Source organism: Neolamprologus multifasciatus, chromosome 23 (assembly GCF_963576455.1).
Source record: "Neolamprologus multifasciatus chromosome 23, fNeoMul1.2, whole genome shotgun sequence".
NCBI classification, from domain to species: Eukaryota; Metazoa; Chordata; class Actinopteri; order Cichliformes; family Cichlidae; genus Neolamprologus; species Neolamprologus multifasciatus.
Genome location: NC_140460.1, coordinates 19838737 through 19857839, shown reverse-complemented (window position 1 = coordinate 19857839; position 19103 = coordinate 19838737). Strand labels below are relative to the sequence as shown.

General features: G+C 42.3%; 1 protein-coding gene across 12 annotated transcripts in view; it reads right to left on the bottom strand.

Moving 5' to 3' along the window:
* LOC146491448 (protein NLRC3-like) overlaps window positions 1-19103 on the bottom strand; it is an 83246-nt gene that overhangs the window by 60561 nt on the left and 3582 nt on the right. For 7 of the 12 annotated variants that reach the window (XM_085152773.1, XM_085152776.1, XM_085152777.1 and 4 more), the window contains exons 1-7: window positions 15768-18710; window positions 15507-15656; window positions 15208-15321; window positions 6061-6139; window positions 4240-4468; window positions 2305-4075; window positions 2040-2213 (exon numbers count right to left, since the gene is read on the bottom strand). In XM_085152773.1, coding sequence (XP_085008899.1) covers window positions 2040-2213; window positions 2305-4075; window positions 4240-4468; window positions 6061-6139; window positions 15208-15321; window positions 15507-15656; window positions 15768-15856 — 2606 coding nt within the window. In that variant the 5' untranslated portion in view covers window positions 15857-18710. Of the gene's footprint in view, window positions 1-2039; window positions 2214-2304; window positions 4076-4239; window positions 4469-6060; window positions 6140-15207; window positions 15322-15506; window positions 15657-15767; window positions 18711-19103 lie in introns of those variants that run through there. The other 5 variants (XM_085152771.1, XM_085152772.1, XM_085152775.1 and 2 more) reach the window with 4 other exon arrangements.

Below are 19103 nucleotides of genomic sequence, written 5' to 3'. Positions count from 1 at the left end.
TTATTGGGCTCTTCAGTGTCTCCAAGAACCTGGGCCTGTTGCATGGTGGTACAGTGGTTATCACTGTTACCTCACACCACTAAGGTCTTGAGTTCAACTCCACAAACAGGCTGGGGTCTTCCTCACACAGTTCAAAGACATGCAGTTAGTGGAGATGGGTTAATTGGAAACTCTAAATTGCCCATGGGTATGAATGTGAATGATGTGTCTATGTGTTAGCCCTGTGACAGACTGGCGATCTGTCCAGGTTGTACCCTACCTCTCAGGGGTGGGATGACTTTGATGGGTGAGGCTGACAGAAAAAATATAACAACTTGCAGCCTTTCATGTCATCCTGACGTCTGCTGTGGACAGGGGGGGCATCTTCCTTGCTCGCTCTTTGTTCTCTGCCTCAAAATGTGCAAAGAAGTCTTTCAGGCAGGGAGGGATCACTGCTGCATGCCGGAGGTGTTGGCTTGTTTAAATGCCCTGCCACAGCTGAGAGTCCTTTGAACTTGTGAAGTGTGTGTTGTTGTTATCTGCATACTCCCGCTTTGCCTCTTTGATGGCCTGTGATAGGTCTGCTCTGGCTGTAGTGTAGGCTTCTCTATTGTTGGACTTAAAGGTAGAGTCTCTGATTTCTGATTCTTTGCAGAGAACCAGGGTTTATGGTTTGCATGGGTGATGATGGTCTCTGAGACAGTGACATCTTCATTGCATTTGCTGATGTAGGTGGTCACTGAGGTTGTGTACTCCTCCAGATCCACGGTGTCTGTGTATGTAGCAGCTTCTCTCAACATATCCCAGTCCGTGCATTCAAGGCAATCTTGCAGAACAGGTTTGGCCCCCTCTGGCCATGTTTTCACCTCTCTGAAGGTTGGTCTGATCCGTTTGTTGATGGGTCTGTAGACTGGGGTGAAAAGTATGGAGATGCGGTCCGATTGTCCGTTGTGAGGGAGGGGTGAAGCCTTGTATGCATGCTGGATGTTTGTGTAAACAAGGTATAACATGTTGTCCCCTCTTGTTGCAAAGTCAATGTTCCGATGAAATTTGGGTAGAACTGATTTAAGTTTGGCATTATTAAAATCCCCAGTGACACTGAAGAAGCTGTCAGGGTGGGCTGTTTGCAGATCACTGATAATCTTGTAGAGTTCACTGCATGCTCCACTAGCTTTAGCATTAGTGCTAGTACTAGGTGGGATGTAAACAGCAACAATGATCACCACAGTAAACTCTCTTGGGATATAAAACGGCCTGCATCTGACTGCTAAGGCCTCCACAAGTTCTAAAAAGTGCACAGACACAATTGGAGCATTCCTACACCAGCTGTTATTGATGTAAACACACAGTCCACTGCCATGTGTCTTGCCGATGATAGGGGGTCTCTGTTGGCATGGTGGCTATCTGGCCCATTTAGCTGGATAGCGTGGTCTACGATGCCTCCGTGTAGCCATGTTTCAGTAAAAATAAGAAAAAAGCAGTGCCTTGTTTCTTTCCTGGAGTTTATTAGTAGTCTCAAACAGTCCAGTTTGTTTTCTATGGAGCACATGTTGGAGAGCAGTGATGGAAGCGTGGTTGGCTACGGTTAGCTTTTAGCCTAGCATGTATACCGGCTCGCTTACTGCACTTTCACTTCCTCCCACACTGTTTTCGATGGACTTCCAGGCGGACGCTAAGATGTGGTGGTGCCGTAGCCCGTCTGTTCAGAGCTTGCAGTATGCAGTATGCAGCAGCAGCGCAGTTTCTCCACTGTGTTTCCATCTGGTTGAGTTTACTGGTGTTTTCCTAAATCCAAACGTTGTTGGTGGTTATAGAAGTGTTTGACTGTAGTTCCGACGTACATTACAGCTATATAATAAACCAGGACTCAAATAGAACTTGAGTAAAAACACGAAAATTGCACGATGATTTCGACACGGTGTAGCCACTGCAACCCAGCATGCCACCATCATGGTATTTACAGTAATACCATACCAAGAGTAAGGATATGTCAGTACAAAAACTAAATGTAGCTTTTATGTTGCAGATTTCAAGTCAAATCATAAACGACATAATCTGACCTGAGCGTTTCCAGCTTCCAGTTTGTAGTCTTCAGTCGAGAAAACAGTAGTGTCAAACCTGAGTCTTGCACATTGTTGTTACTCAGGTCTAGATCTCTGAGCTCACAGTCTTCTAGTTGAAGAGAAGAGGACAGAGCTCCACATGCTCTCTCTGACAGGTTACAGCTATTCAGCCTAAAAAGATATATGTATAACAAGAAGAATGGAATAGCAAGAGTTTTCTGTTTGTAAACTGAATTTAAATGATAAAAACATCATGACTTACAGAGCTTTTTTAGAGGCTTTGACCACTGGCAGCAGCCTCAGAAAAGCCTCCTCTGAAGCAGAGTATTTCTTCAGGTCAAACACATCCAGATCTTTTTCTGATGACAGTAAGATGAAGACTAGAGCTGACCACTGAGCAGGAGACAGTTTATCAGTGGAGAGACTTCCTGATCTCAGGGACTGTTGGATCTCCTCCACTAGAGAATGGTCATTCAGTTCATTTAGACACTGGAACAGGTTGATGCTTTTTTCTACAGACAGATTCTCACTGAGCTTGTTCTTGATGTACTGAACTGTTTCCCGATTGGTCTGTGAGCTACTTCCTGTCTGTGTCACCAGGCCTTGCAAATAAATTTTATTAGTTTTCAGACCCAAAAGAAAACGAAGGAACAAGTCCAGGTGTCCATTTGGGCTCTGTAAGGCCTTGTCCACAGAACTCTGATAGAAGTCTTTCTCTGTGTGAGAGCTTGTTTGTTGTTCTTCCAGCTGATTGACTCCGGAGTTGATGAAGGTCAGATGGATATGAAGAGCAGCCAGAAACTCCTGAACACTCAGATGGACAAAGCAGAACACCTTGTCCTGGTACAGTCCTTTCTCCTCTTTAAAGATCTGTGTGAACACTCCTGAGTACACCGAGGCAGTTCTGATATCGATGCCACACTCTGTCAGGTCTGATTCATAGAAGATCAGGTTTCCTTTCTGCAGCTGCTCAAAAGCCAGTTTTCCCAGAGACTCAACCATCTTCCTGCTCTCTGGACTCCAGTGTGGATCTGTCTCAGTTCCTCCATCATATTTGATCCTCTTGACTTTGGCCTGAACTACCAGGAAGTGAATGTACATCTCAGTCAGGTTCTTGGGCAGCTCTCCTCCCTCTGTTGTTTTCAGCACATCCTCCAGAACCGTGGCAATGATCCAGCAGAAGACTGGGATGTGACACATGATGTGGAGGCTTCGTGATGTCTTGATGTGGGAGATGATTCTGCTGGCCTGCTCCTCATCTCTGAATCTCTTCTTGAAGTACTCCTCCTTCTGAGGGTCAGTAAAGCCCCTGACCTCTGTCACCAGGTCCACACACTTAGGAGGGATCTGACTGGCTGATGCAGGACGTGTGGTTATCCAGAGGTGAGCAGATGGAAGCAGGTTCCCCTTGATGAGGTTTGTCAACAGTACATCCAATGAGTCGGACTTTCTTGTTTCAGTCAGGATTTTAGTTTTGTTGAAGTCCAAACTAATTCGGCACTCATCCAGACCATCAAGAATGAACACAACCTGGAAGTCTTCCAGCCTGCATATTCCTGATTCTTTAGTTTTAGTAAAGAAGTGATGAACAAGTTCCACCAAGCTGAACTTTTCCTCTTTTAGCACATTCAGCTCTCTGAAAGTGAATGGAAATATGAACTGGATATCCTGATTGGCTTTGTCTTCAGCCCAGTCCAGAGTGAACTTCTGTGTTAAGACTGTTTTCCCAATGCCAGCCACTCCCTTTGTCAGCACTGTTCTGATTGGTTCATCTCTTCCAAGTGAAGATTTAAAGATATCTTCTTGTCTGATTGTTGTTTCTGGTCCCTTTGATTTCCTGAATGCTGTTTCAATCTGTCTGATCTCATGTTCATCATTGACCTCTGCAGTCCCTCCTTCTGTGATGTAGAGTTCTGTGTAGATCTGATTCAGAAGAGTTGGGTTTCCTGCTTTAGCGATCCCCTCAAACACACACTGGAACTTCTTCTTCAGTTGGGCTTTAAGTTCACGTTTATAGAGTGGAGCAAATATTTCTGAAAATAAGTAATTCAGATAAATTAATTATTATATAACAAATATCATAGCCTTTCAGTACCCTGAAAGGATTAATGTGTGCGATAGATATAGAATAGATATTGGTCCATTTCTTGAGATATTAGGAAAGATCAATATGCAATCTTTAGAGAAATTCTCTTACTGCTCTGCAGATGGTCAGCCATCTCATGCTGCTTAAGTCTCCTCAAGAAGTGTAATGTGATCTTCAGAAATGCTTCTCTGCAGCTCTTTCTTTGATCTTCATCCTCACCTTCAAACATCTCCTTATCCTCCCTCTGGCTTTTTATAGTTTCTCGGTCATCTGGACTCAGAACCTTTTTGGTTTTCTTCAGCTCATTCTTCACAAACATCATAATGTTGTCCTCCAGCCGCTGGAAAAGAAGACCATATGAGTTACCGAGCGGTCTTTCTATACATCCTCACACAGAACATTGCATCCTGGTATGGGAATAGCTATGTTATGGACCAAAAAGCTATTCAGAAAGTGATCCGTACAGCAGAACGCTGCTACAGGGCTGCCCTCCCCTCCCTATAGAACATTTACACCAGGAGATGCTGGACTAGAGCAGCTCAGATACTGAAGGACCTGTCCCATCCCAGCAATACACTGTTCCAACTTCTGCAATCATCTGAGCCCTGAGTCTCAGGCCATCCCCCCCATTCACAACGGCACAATACACTTTAACACACCATTTAGAAAATGTACATTCTCAGATTTGAACTGTAAATTTCCAGATTGTTTTATTTTATTTATATAATATATATAACTCACTCACTTATTGCACATAATGTCATCTTTGTATATATTCACTCCCTGTATATAATGTTCTCTCTCTCTTGTTTTTTTGCACAGTCGAGCATATCAGGTTACATTTCACTGCGTGTGTCACGGACCCGGCTCTGGGGACTCAGGGTCCGTGGGCAGTGGGGACTATGACTGTTGTTGTTGTTATTATTATTATTATTATTGTCATTATTATTATCATTTGGTGTGTTGTCTGCACTGCTCTTATCTCTGTCCACATCTGTATGTAGGCAGGTATGTGTGTGTTGCCTTTTTTCTGTGGCCATGTTACAGGCACCTTCAGGCCTGAGGGGCGTGGCCTAGCTTGAGGACTGGCCACACCTTAAGTCCTTGCTACACACCTGCTCCTCATCTGGGCTCGTCGGGGGAGCTATCTAGAAGAGCGATGGAGCTTCCACCGGCGCAGGATTATTGCGTTTGACTTCACGTCAGTCTTCAAGCACAGTCAAGTGTGAGTGTATACCTGCTGGGATAAGTGTGTAACGGCTGGCTCTATTGTTTTCCCTCAGGAGGAGTGTGGGACGCGAAGGAGCAGTGAGCACGGGGAGTGCAGGGACACTGGAGCAGAGAGCACTACACTGGGACTTTTCTGGGAAGAAGCCACAACACGGGAGTCTGGGACACTGGGGAATTTATTGTTGTTTACTTCACCACTCTGTAAATAAACACTGTTGCACGGAAGAGTCCAGCGTTTGGGTCCTGTTTCCCCACCTCCCCACGGTCTGCTAGCCAGACCGTGACAGCGTGTTGTACTTCTATAACTATGCACGTGACAAATAAACAATCTTGAAATGCACTGGTTCTTATACAGCTCTTCTACACTCTGTGCATTCAGAGTACTTTATACAACATGCCACATTTAACTATGCACATTTTTCTATGCTCAAATGCTTTTTAACTTTAACACTCTGATGGTTGCATCAGAGAGAACTTTGGGTTTAGTATCTTGTCCAGTACATTTACCAGCCAAGGTTTGATCCACCAACCTTCTGATTAGTAACTGACCTGCTCCCCTCCTGAGCTACAGGCACCCCCAAATGGACTGAAATCATGGAACCAAAAATCAGATTCATATTGGACACACTGACAATCCACTGGTCTACAAAGTGCAGCATAGAGATGACCGAAAAAAACACATGTAAAAGTAGTAGTACAGACCATAAACACAGAGTCCAGGTGTGTTTGACGCTGCTGTGCAGACTGACCAGTGGAAACCTCTGCTCTCTCCTGGTCCACTCTGTGGAGGAGTGAACTATAATTAGGTCACGTTATGTCTGTCCACACACAGACGCAAGGTCCATGAAGTGATGTTTTGATGGGTTCAGTGAATACGATGACTCCCTGCAATGGTGAAGCTTTGCTAGTCCTGGTGATCTCACTGAAAATTAAAAACTCAGTTTTCAGATGTCTGTAGCTTTCCCAACAGCTCTTACCATCTCGTGCATTAAGCTTTCCCTCCATGCTGAGATGCCTTGGAGCAAGGTACTCTCTTTGCACCAGTGACTGGTTTGAAGTGACAACTTCCAGCGCTCGGTCAACTTTGTGTCAGGAAAAGTACATCTAATGTATCACTGTAACAAAACACTGTGTGGATCGTAGATTTTATTAGGTCACCGCAGGCATAGATTTCCAGCAAAAATAAGCACGTATTACAGATAAAACATCGAACAGAAGCAACGTCTAAAAGGTGAAAACAAAAATCCAAAAATATGAGGGACAAACAGGGACCTATTTTAAGGCGCAGGTTCAACAAACGGAATCTAGCCATAAACTCTGAGTTGAATCTGTCGACAGGCTTCAGTTTTAATTTCCAGACAGGCTTAGTTACTTCAGTGAAGTCTGACTATGTTCACTTTGAGTTGTGGAGCTCAAGGTGTACCAACTAAGAAGGCCTGGAGAAGGCTGATGAAGGACAGGGTTTGAAAGCACCAGAGATCGAAGACGAAACAGACATCAGAGAGACACAGAAGTAGGAGTTGTCCACAATTGCTACTATGTATGTATGTGGTTTTATGTCACGACGGCCACCACAGGTTAAAGGACTCAGGTGCAGACACCACTCTGAAGCTCGGAGGATCAGCGAAAAGCAAGATTTTATTTCAGCAAGCGAAGGTGACACAGGGGAAAATAGTTAAAGGCAAAAACACTAAACAAGAACAAAAGGCGAGAGGAATAAATCTAACCTCTGGAGTTACTCAAACTAAAAACTAACATGATGCTACAAACTCAGGGGACTAAGAAAGTGAGATTAAACACACTCTATGGCAGGCAAGAAACTCAGTCACTCTTGGTGGTGCTGTCACTTGGTGTTCGCTCGCTCTGCGGTAGAGTATCACTTCCTGTTCCTGCTCAAACACAGTGGTGTTTTTGAGTAGCTTATCTGCTTAGCAATTTAATTAAAAACTTTTAAAATACATTCTTTTTCATAGTATAATCTTCACGTTTCATCCGAAGCACACTTTCTGTGTACTCACTGCCTAATTTATAGCCAAAGTTTTTACTCACTGTGTCTGTACTGTTTCGCTAGCTTAGCTTAGCTAGTAGCTGACTCGCTAGCACCATGGCTACTTCACCTGTCCCTCCTGCACTTTCCTGCTCATTGTGTCAGATGTTTAGTTACTCCTCGGCCTCCTTTAGCAGTAATGATACTTGTAACAAATGTAGCATATTTGCAGCTCTGGAGGCCAGGATTACTGAATTGGAGACTCGGCTTCGCACCCTTCATTCACCCGTAGCTAGCCAGGCCCCTGTAGCTGGTACAGGCGAAGATAGCGTAGGCCCCGCTAGCTGTTCCCCGGCAGACCCCAAGCAGCTGGGGAAAGAGGGCGGCTGGGTGATGGTGAGGAGGAAGCATATTCCTAAACAGAAGCCCCAGGTACACCCCCAATCTGTTCATGTGTCTAACCGTTTTTCCCCACTCGGCGACACACCCGCCGGGGGTCAAACTCTTTGACGATTCTGTTGGTGATTCTGTTCTCAGACATGTGAAGCTAGAGACACCGGCAACCATAGTCAGTTGTCTTCCTGGGGCCATAGCAGGCGACATTGAGGGAAATTTAAAACTGGTGGCTAAGGGTAAATGTAAATTCAGTGAAATCATAATTCACGTCGGCAGTAATGACACCCGGTTACGCCAATCGGAGGTCACTAAAATCAATATTGAATTGGTGTGTAACTTTGCTAAAACAATGTCGAACTCTGTAGTTTTCTCTGGTCCCCTCCCCAATCAGAACAGGATTGACATGTTTAGCTGCATGTTCTCCTTAAATTGCTGGCTGTCTGAGTGGTGTCCAAAAAACGATGTGGGCTTCATAGATAATTAGCAAACCTTCTGGAGGAAACCTGGCCATGTTAGGAGAGACGGCATCCATCCCGCTATGGATGGAGCAGTTCTCATTTCTAGAAATATGGACAAGTTTATTAAACCCCCCAAAATATGACTAACCAGATTTGGGACCAGGAGTCTTACACGTCTCTCTGCAGCTTCTCTCCTCCTGCTACCCCCCCCCCCCCCCCAAAGAAAAAAAAAAAAACAAAAACGCAAAAAACCCCATCTCCATCTTTTTTGTGTCAGCTCCCAAACAGACAAAAAACAAACTAAAAACTAGCAATGAACAACTTAAACATAAAAAAATCACAAAGAAAGAACAATACAGTATCCACATCTGAAAGAGTAAAACAGTGAAATGTGGAAATATTAGGTCTCTCTCCTCCAAGTCTCTGTTAGTACACGACTTAATAATTGATCAACAAATCGATTTACTCTGCCTTACAGAAACCTGGTTGCAGCAGGATGATTGTGTTAGTTTAAATGAATCAACACCGCCGGGTCATTCTAACTACCAGAAATCTCGAAGCACAGGCCGAGGGGGTGGTGTGGCAGCAATTTTTCACACCAGCCTATTAATCAACGAAAGACCAAGACAGACTTTTAATTCATTTGAAAGCCTGATGCTTAGCCTTGTCCACCCCAGCTGTAAAACTCAGAAACCAGTCTTACTTGTTATCATCTATCGTCCACCTGGGCCTTACACAGAGTTTCTGTCTGATTTCTCAGACTTTTTATCTGATTTAATGCTCAGCTCAGATAAAATAATTATTGTGGGTGATTTTAATGTCCATGTAGATGCTAAGAATGACAGCCTCAACATGGCATTTAATCTGTTATTAGACTCAATTGGCTTCTCTCAAACTGTAAAAGAACCCACCCACCACTTTAATCACACTCTAGATCTTGTTTTAACATATGGCATAGAAACTGAACATTTAACAGTGTTTCCTGAAAACCCGCTCCTGTCTGATCATTTCATGATAACATTTACATTTACAATAATTGATTACACAGCAGTGGAGAGTAGACTCATCAACATCACAGTAGATGTCTTTCTGAAAGCGCTGTAACTACGTTTAAGAATATAATCCACCCACTGTTATCATCTTCAATGCCCTGTACCAACACAGAGCAGAGCAGCTATCTGAACGCTACTCCAACAGAGGTCGATTATCTTGTTAATAATTTTACCTCTTCACTATGTATGACTCTGGATACTGTAGTTCCTGTGAAAATGAAGGTCTCAAATCAGAAGTAACTGACTCCGTGGTATAATTCTCAAACACGTAGCCTAAAGCAGATAACTCGTATGCTGGAGAGGAAATGGCGTGTCACAAATTTAGAGGATCATCATTTAGCCTGGAGAAATAGTTTGTTGCTTTATAAGAAAGCGCTCCGCAAAGCTAGAAGGTCTTACTATTCGTCACTGATTGAAGAAAATAAGAACAACCCTAGGTTTCTCTTCAGCACTGTAGCCAGGCTGACAAAAAGTCAGAGCTCTTTTGAGCCAACTATCCCTTTAACATTAACTAGTAATGACTTCATGAACTTCTTCACAAATAAATTTTTTATAATTAGAGAATAAATTACCAATAATCATCCCACAGATGTAATATTATGTACAGCTACTTTTAGTACCATTGATGTTAAGTTTGACTCTTTTTCTCCAATTGATCTTTCTGAGTTAATTTCAATAATTTCCTCCAAATCATCAACATGTCTTTTAGACCCCATTCCTACAAAACTGCTCAAAGAAGTCCCGCCATTAATTAATTCTTCGATCTTAAATATGATCAACTCATCTCTAATAATCGGCTATGTACCACAGGCCTTCAAGCTGACTGTAGTTAAACCTTTACTTAAAAAGCCATCCCTAGACCCAACTGTCTTAGCTAATTATAGGCCAATCTCCAACCTTCCTTTCATATCAAACATTCTTGAAAGAGTAGTTGTCAAACAGCTAACAGATCATCTGCAGAGGAATGGCTTTTTTGAAGAGTTTCAGTCAGGTTTCAGAGCTCATCACAGCACAGAAAAAGCTTTAGTGAAGGTTACAAATGATCTTCTTATGGCCTCTGACAGTGGACTCATCTCTGTGCTTGTCCTGCTAGACCTTAGTGCAGCATTCGATACTGTTGACCATAATATCCTATTAGAGCGACTAGAACATGCTGTAGGTATTACAGGTACTGTGCTGCAGTGGTTTGTATCATATCTATCTAATAGACTCCAATTTGTGCAAGTAAATGGAGAGTCCTCTTCACACACCAAGGTCAATTAATTATGGTGTTCCACATGCTTCCCCTAGGCAGTATCATTAGAAGACATAGTATACATTTTCACTGCTATGCAGATGACACCCAGCTCTATCTATCTATGAAGCCAGATAACACACACCATTTAGTTAAACTGCAGGAATGTCTTAAAGACATAAAGACCTGGATGGCCGCTAACTTTCTGCTTCTTCATTCAGATAAAACTGAAGTTATTGTACTCGGCCCTGAAAATCTTAGAAATATGGTATCTAACCAGATTCTTACTCTGGATGGCATTACCTTGGCCTCCAGTAATGCTGTGAGGAACCTTTGAGTCATTTTTGACCAGGACATGTCCTTCAACGCACATATTAAACAAATATGAAAGACTGCTTTCTTCAATTTGCGCAACATCTCTAAAATTAGAAATATCCTGTCTCAGAGTGATGCTGAAAAACTAGGTCATGCATTTATTACTTCCAGGCTGGACAACTGTAATTCATTATTATCAGGATGTTACTAAAAACTCACTGAAAAGCCTTCAGCTAATCCAAAATGCTGCAGCAAGAGTACTGACAGGGACAAGAAAGAGAGAGCATATTTCTCCTGTTTTGGCTTCCTTTCATTGGCTTCCTGTTAAATCCAGAATTGAATTCAAAATCCTGCTCCTCACATGCAAGGTCTTAAATAATCAGGCCCCATCTTATCTTAATGAACTTGTAGTACCATATCACCCTATTAGAACACTTCACTCTCGCACTGTAGGCTTACTTGTTGTTCCTAGAGTATTTAAAAGTAGAATGGGAGGGAGAGCCTTCAGTTTTCAGGCCCCTCTTCTGTGGAACCAGCTTCCAGTTTGGATTCGGGAGACAGACACTATCTCTACTTTCAAGATTAGGCTTAAAACTTTCCTTTTTGCTAAAGCATATAGTTAGGACTGGACCAGGTGACCCTGAATCCTCCCTTAGTTATGCTGCAATAGGTGTAGGCTGCCGGGGGATTCCCATGATGCATTGAGTTTTTCCTTTCCAGTCACCTTTCTCACTCAGTATGTGTTAATAGATTATTAATCTCTGTCTCTCTTCCACAGCATGTCTTTATCCTGTTTTCCTTCTCTCACCCCAACTAGTCGCAGCAGATGGCCGCCCCTCCCTGAGCCTGGTTCTGCCGGAGGTTTCTTCCTGGGTAAAAGGGAGTTTTTCCTTCCCACTGTCGCCAAAGTGCTTGCTCATAGGGGGTCATATGATTGTTGGGTTTTTCACTGTATCTATTATTATAGGGTATACTGTACAATATAAAGCACCTTGAGGCAACTTTTGTTGTGATTTGGCGCTATATAAATAGAATTGAATTGAATTGAATAAATACAAAACCAGAATATTACTATGGGAGACTATGAACAAAAGCAGAACTACAAAGCATTAAACTATACTAGAGCAACTGTCATAAAACATGAAAGGATGAAACGAGTGCTTTAGCAGAGTCCAAAAGGAAAAGGTCTCTTTAGCAGGCTGGGGAAGCAGCTAGGGAACCCGACATCGGGTATTTTCTAGAACTGGCACTGTGAGCTGCGGAGCAGAAGGAGGAATATGGAGTTATGCTCACAGAGTCACTGTAATAAGGGAGAGCAAAGTTAAAGTGAGCCCCAAGCAACAGTCCAGGGAGACAGGGCAATTTGCAATTATCGTACTTTTGCAGGCAGAGGTGAGGCTCAGGGGTAGTAAAATCCAGGCAAGGCTAAACCAGTCCAGATTCACTCACTGGAAAACGAGGGCAGGGAGGTAGGCAGGTTAGTAAACCCCGAAAACAGCACGCAGGCCAGTGGCTGTGTGAAGGGAAGGAAAAATGACGGCGTGATCCAGACATCCGTGAGACTGCGGCGAGTAGAAAGACAAGATTCGTTCCAAAAACTGCTATGAGGAGAACTACTTAACTGTGGCTTTCACTAACAAGGGCTAGCTAACGTTCTGACGAGAAGTGTTTGTTAGTGGTGGGCGGACTGATCAAAATATCAATTGTATCGATAGTAAATCGGTATCGGATCGAGACTAGCCTGGTGAGATCGATTATTTACTTTAAGTTCCGCTCTTGTTTGCAGTGCTGTGGTTTCAGCAAAGATGAAACAGCTAGGTCACCGGATTAGCCGCTCCTGTGTCAGCGCAGAGCAGGCACACTTTGCTCCCCCTCCCCCCTCTTGTGCTTAGATTTTGCGCCATTACGTGACGTGACTTAAATGCACAAAGCAAACAAACAAGCAAGCTGCCAGCTCAGGTTCATCAGCACACGTCACGCACAGAGAAAATACAACAGAAGAACGGCAGAGAGGAAGAGGAGCGCAATGTGCCTGCATTTTCAAGTCAAAAATGAGACAACAGCAAAATGTGGGATTTGTAAAAAGCTTGCCAGGTATAGTGGAAACACTACCATTTTATATAAACATATATAAAAAACCATCTGTCCCATCTGCTCTGCCCCAACTCCTGAAACTACCTCAAGCTCGTCTGGAGGGGCTGCTTCATCCCCACCTGCAGCAAAAGGTGGGATATGGGAAGAATTTCACCCTAAAGTCCTAGCATCTCAGCAGCATCGGACAACTGGTACTGATGCCCTAATTGAGATGTGCAGGTACTCTGAGGAAAGGCCAGTTCTTTGGGTATAGGATCCACTACTTTGGTGGAAAAACAATGAACAAACATTCCCATCTCTGAGCAAACTTGCCAAAAAATACCTGGCAGTGGTTGCAACATCAGTGCCAGCTGAGAGGATCTTTTCAAAAGTAGGGCAGTTAGCAAATAACAGATGAAGTGCATTAAAAGCAAAGAATGTTAATATGATACTGTTCTTGAACAAAAACCTGTAACCAATACCTTTGTTTTGCACAGACTAACTAAAGGCTTTGGGGGTTGTTAAGTTGTTTACATATTATTTATATTTTCACCAGTTGTTGTTGTTGTTGCTGAGAATTTTAATTGTAATTTTTGTATTATACTTTCTCAACAGTACTTGTTTGTTTTAATTTGTTTTCTGGTTTGCATGCACTTTTTAAATTAAGATTTTTCTAAAAAATAATAATAATAATAAAGCATTTTCTATTTAATTATAAACTTTGTCCTAATTATGTCCTGTGTTTTTATTTAATAATAAAAAAAAGGAAACATCACAAAAAACACTTAAGGTCGTGAAAATTTATTGAGATTTAGCCATTCAATGACGCATCCACCTTATTTACTGAAAAGTATCCGTATCGGTATCAGCAATACTGGCCCGTATATACTGACCAGTCTGTGAGATTAAACAGTCCTGTAGATGGTGGAGAGCATCATCTGGCCATGTTTTAATGACCCAGATGCTTGAAGGAGTTTGTTTCCTGCGGAGGGTGTAAGCAGGGATGAGGAGCAGATAGAGGTGATCAGATGGTCCTAGGTGGGGGAGGGGTGTCACTTTGTAAGCCTGCTTGATGTTACTATACACATGGTCCAGTGTCTCTTCCTGAAAAACTAGTTGATGCATTTATTGCTTCTGGGCTGGACTTCTGTAATTATCATCAGGATATCCTAAAAACTCCCTGAAAAGCCTTTGGTTGATCCAAAATGCTGCAGCAAGAGTATTGATTAGAAAGACAGCATATTTCCTCTCTATTGCCTTCCTTTCATTGGCTCCTTGTTAAAGAAATAATCAAATTTAAAATCCTGCTCCTCACATACAAGGTCTTAAATAATCAGGCCCCATCTTATCTTAATGACCTTGTAGTACCATATCACTCTCTGACTGTTGGCTTACTTGTTGTTCCTAGAGTATTTCAAAGTAGAATGGGAGGCAGAGCCTTCAGCTTTTAGGCTGCTCTTCTGTGAACCAGTTCCCAGCTATGATTTGTGAGATAGACATTCTCTCTTCCTTTTAAGATTAGGCTTAAAACTTTCCTTTTTGACAAAGCACATAGTTAGGGCTGGATCAGGTGACCCTGAATCTTCCCTTAGTTACATTGCAATAGCACGAGGCTGCCATGAGTTTTCCCTTGCTGTCTTCTTTGTAATACAATTTCCTCATGTAGTTACTTCCTGGTGCAAAGTGGCTGTAATGATGCTGTGATAGCTTATCACTATCAGAGCTCTATGATTAAGACATGTAAGAACACCTATTTGTATTTGTTGGCACTATATCAAATACGTATGGAGATTAAGCCTATGTTTAAATTTTTACTATCTCTCAGGCTGTTAAACATCACTGTAGCTGCATATCTTTTTTTTCTCTGCCAGCTGGAAATTTATTTGAAATGTTAGGTGGAAAGTTTATTGCTTAGTTTCACCAAAGTAAGATAGAATTATTATCCATAAACCTTCATAAGACAAACATCTCCCCAGAACATTGAGCACTGCTGAAGTATAATTGAAGAGGAGAAAAAACTATTTGTCCTCGTCCATCCGGCAATACCTGAAACACCTGAGTGGAAGATCCACCTACGCTGTGTTTGATGCAAAGCACAAAGGAGACACATGCTGGAGCAGCTGGAGTCCTACACACACTCAGCCTCTTCACTACAGAAACCCCTTCTACAACATCCATTCTTTACACTCCGACTGCTGTGTTTGTGGAAACATTCTAACACACACCACTTCACACATGAACATAGAAATGTGTGTGAAAAAGAGATGGACTGATATTAAACACGATGGAGGATTTATTCACATTTATTCACAACGACATTTAGATACACATTACCTCTTGGCAGCAGAAGAACATCCTTTAAATTTTTCACCAATATCCTTTGACAGATGGCTCTTTAAAGACGCACAGCTGGGTTCAGGTCCAGGAGATTCTGGCTTCTTACTGATCCTAGAAGTAAAACAATAAATGTAACAGTTTCATGAGACAGATGGAAAAACTGGAAATATTAAATTACTTACATGATGAACAAAATTACTCAAATCAGAAAAAAATTATGTAAAACAAAAAAAATTAAAATGAGAATACTTAATCCCCCAAAACATAAACAACCAGAAAAAAAGTAAACTACTTACTCTTTGTCACATAAAAGTTCTTTTTTAAAGTCAGCACCAATATCCTTTGACAGGTCACTCTTTAAGGAAACACAGCTGGGTTCAGGTCCAGGTTCTGGATTAGTTTTAGGCTTAGGTCCAGCAGACCCTGGTACACCGTGCACCTCTGGGCTTTAAAACAACATACATGAGTGTGAATAATGAATAATGATGGAGCAGTGATGTGAGTGCTGAGCTGTGACATGGAGAAGAGTCATGGACAGTTGGAGATGGTCATCTCACCTCTGAGCTGTGGTCTGGCTCTCATGTTCCCCACACAGAGTTGTTTTAGAGGGAGGGACTCCCTCCTCTCTGTCCTCACACTGATCCATGCTGCTAAATTCACATCCACATCAGCTTACACACACATTCTACCTTCACCTACAGAGGAAACACAAATCATTCATGTGCACATCAACTGAAATCCTCCTTTCCATCATGTGTGTCCAAATACCAGCTGCTTCTTTTCTGTTTCATCTCAGTGTCAGTTGAATGCAGTCAGACAGCAGTGTGAAGCAGAGGAAGCTGCCATCAGCTGCTCTACGTCTCCTATCAGTTCAATAGATAGAGCCATGAAGCACACATGATCACGGTTGGAAAGGTAACTTTTAAAATGTATTCCACTACAGATTACAGAATACATACCCCAACCTGTATTTTTTAACGTATTCCATTACATTACTCAATGAGAGTAACGTATTCTGAATGCTTTAGATTACTTAATATATTGTCATGCTTTTTACAACTGCATGAATGTACTATTGCTGTGATTTATTACTATTACTGAATGTTACTCGAGATACCAATAGCAACTAGATTTTTAAATCTTAATATAAAATGAGTAACAGTAGGGTGGACATTAGGTAAGGCTGCACTTTTTGCAGCGATCTCATATAGAAAACTATTCTGCGCATATATCAAACAGGTCCGCAGCTCTGAACTGTAGTAAAGGGACCTCTGGCTAATATGTCGGTTCCGTGTTGGGCTCGTAGCCAAAAACTAGCTTTACTTTGTTGTCTGGGTCAACTTTGCTAGCGAGAGACAGAGAGATTGTTTCAGAGGAAAACACGAACACAGTGTAAAGTCGAGTCTTAATAACTTCTTTACAACTGGGCTCGTCAGGCACTCTTTTTGGCTGCAGTGGTTATTATTATATTTACTATATATATTATTATATATATTTCTTATATTACATGCTTCCATGTCCCGTTTCTGGTCTGTGACAACTCATACTTTTGACTCTCCTTTGTGTCCCTCCCTCGCGCTCACAGACACATAATGGTATGGGAGTCCATTCTCCCTGCAGCACAGACTACACTGCTCATGAGTCTACATTCTTTATGGCTATGCCTGTAACACTCTGCCTATTGCCTTTATATTAAATAATTTTTTGAATAATAATTTTGAAAAAAAATTTCTTCACGTCATTTATACAAGCAGAGGTGACATGGGCCGCAAGACTGAGACACAGGCATTAGAGCCTCTTATTGCGTGTTTTCTTAGGGTTTTCCACAGGTGTGAAATTAACAAAAATTGAGAGGGCATAGCCTAACATATAAAACAGGAAAAGACTGCCATGTAATCCATTTATCTCAACAAATATTCTGAACAATGTTCCCTCTAAGTTGCGCACGTGTGCAATTGCGCACTGCTGGCACGGTCTCTGCGCACAGAAAATATGCGTTGCGCACAAAAAAAAAACTCACCTGAATTGAAATTAAAATTAATACTTAATACAGTGTTAGTCAGTAAGTGACTGGCTGCTCCCGTATGGGATTAGAACGATGCCACCTTATCCCATGGTCCAGCCAATAATGCGATTCACATTCGTATATACGCAGCTAAGCAACGTTGACAGGCTATGACAGCGTCCTTATGTGCCGACACCGGTGTTTTAGTGAGCAAAGCGGCTGATGTGGAGTGAAGCCACGTTAATGACAACGTGTACAACCATTGGAGATGTGAGCAAGACAGACGGAACAATTGACGGAAAAAGTGTGGACTTTATACCAGTTTTGATTTTGTGTTGATAGGCCACGTAAAACCAGAGTTATGATAAAAATATTTGCAGTGTTTGGTTTTCTTCCTGAATACTATTGTTGTTTATATTTACTGCGGGAAGAAACGGTAAAAACGGCGTTTCATAAGGAAAACGCTTGAAAGCGCTCTCCACCTGTGAGCAAAGACAAAACCAAAACCCCCCACCCTTTCCTATTGGTCGGAAAATGTACCATGTCGACCAATCAAAAAATGATGTGGCAACGTGGCATCTAGTTGTTAAGATGCCACGGGGGGAAGTTTTAGAAGTGACGGCGGTGTTATGAGATGTGAGAGATTTGAGACGTTTAGCGCAAATCTTGTGTAGTTCGTGTGTAGTGTAGTCAATAGTTTTGTTGTGTGTGTCAGAACAATGAGGTTTTACAGAGTTTTACAGGAGTGATACATCTCCTGTTGTCAGGCCTGCAGGTATCAGGCTGGTGTTCTCCTTTATCTCATAGTGGACAGAAATAATTTTTTGGAGTGGCACAAATAATTTGTGTGGCATCAAATTTAATGCAGAACAGCTGATTGTTCTGTAAATAGTTTGAAATGTTTGTTTAAAAGCGCATTGGCTGCATTTAAAAAAAAAATAGCTGCAACAAACTTTGCAGCTACCAGACCACATACTCATACTCATAATACAAGTCAGAGCTTTATATATATATAAAAAAACCCACCCAGCACGCCCCTGCGGACGGTTTATCCTTCAAGCTCGGGTCCTCTACCAGAGGCCTGGGAGCTTGAGGGTCCTGCGCAATATCTTAGCTGTTCCCAGGACTGCGCTCTTCTGGACAGAGATCTCCGATGTTATTCCCGGGATCTGCTGGAGCCACTCGCCTAGCTTGGGAGTCACCTAGTGCTCCGATTACCACGGGGACCACCGATACCTTCACCCTCCACATCCTCTCGAGCTCTTCTCTGAGCCCTTGGTATTTCTCCAGCTTCTCGTGTTCCTTCTTCCTGATATTGCTGTCATTCGGAACCGCTACATCGATCACTACGGCCGTCTTCTTCTGTTTGTCTACCACCACTATGTCCGGTTGGTTAGCCACCACCATTTTGTCCGTCTGTATCTGGAAGTCCCACAGGATCTTAGCTCGGTCATTCTCCACCACCCTTGGGGGCATTTCCCATTTTGACCTCGGGACTTCCAGGTTATATATATATATATATATATATATATATATATATATATATATACATATATATATATATATATAGTTAAAAAGTTCAAGAAAGACCCAGAAAGAGTAATAAGAGTAATATTAAAACTAAGTAGCTGCCGCCATTGCAGGAAACTGGAATTGGCTGAGCCGCACTGTGAATTCTGGGATAGGTTGGGCCACGAAGGATACACCAGACCCACCTTCAAATCTGAGGAAAAGGAGGATGCATTTGTTGGAGTCTTTGAATTTGGCCAGCCTTCGTCACATCACTGTAATGTAATTGACCTTCAAATGCAGCCTCCGAAGGATGTGGCTAAATTTGGACACAGCTATGATACTGGAGGCTGCTTCTTCTTCTTCTTCTTCTTTGGCA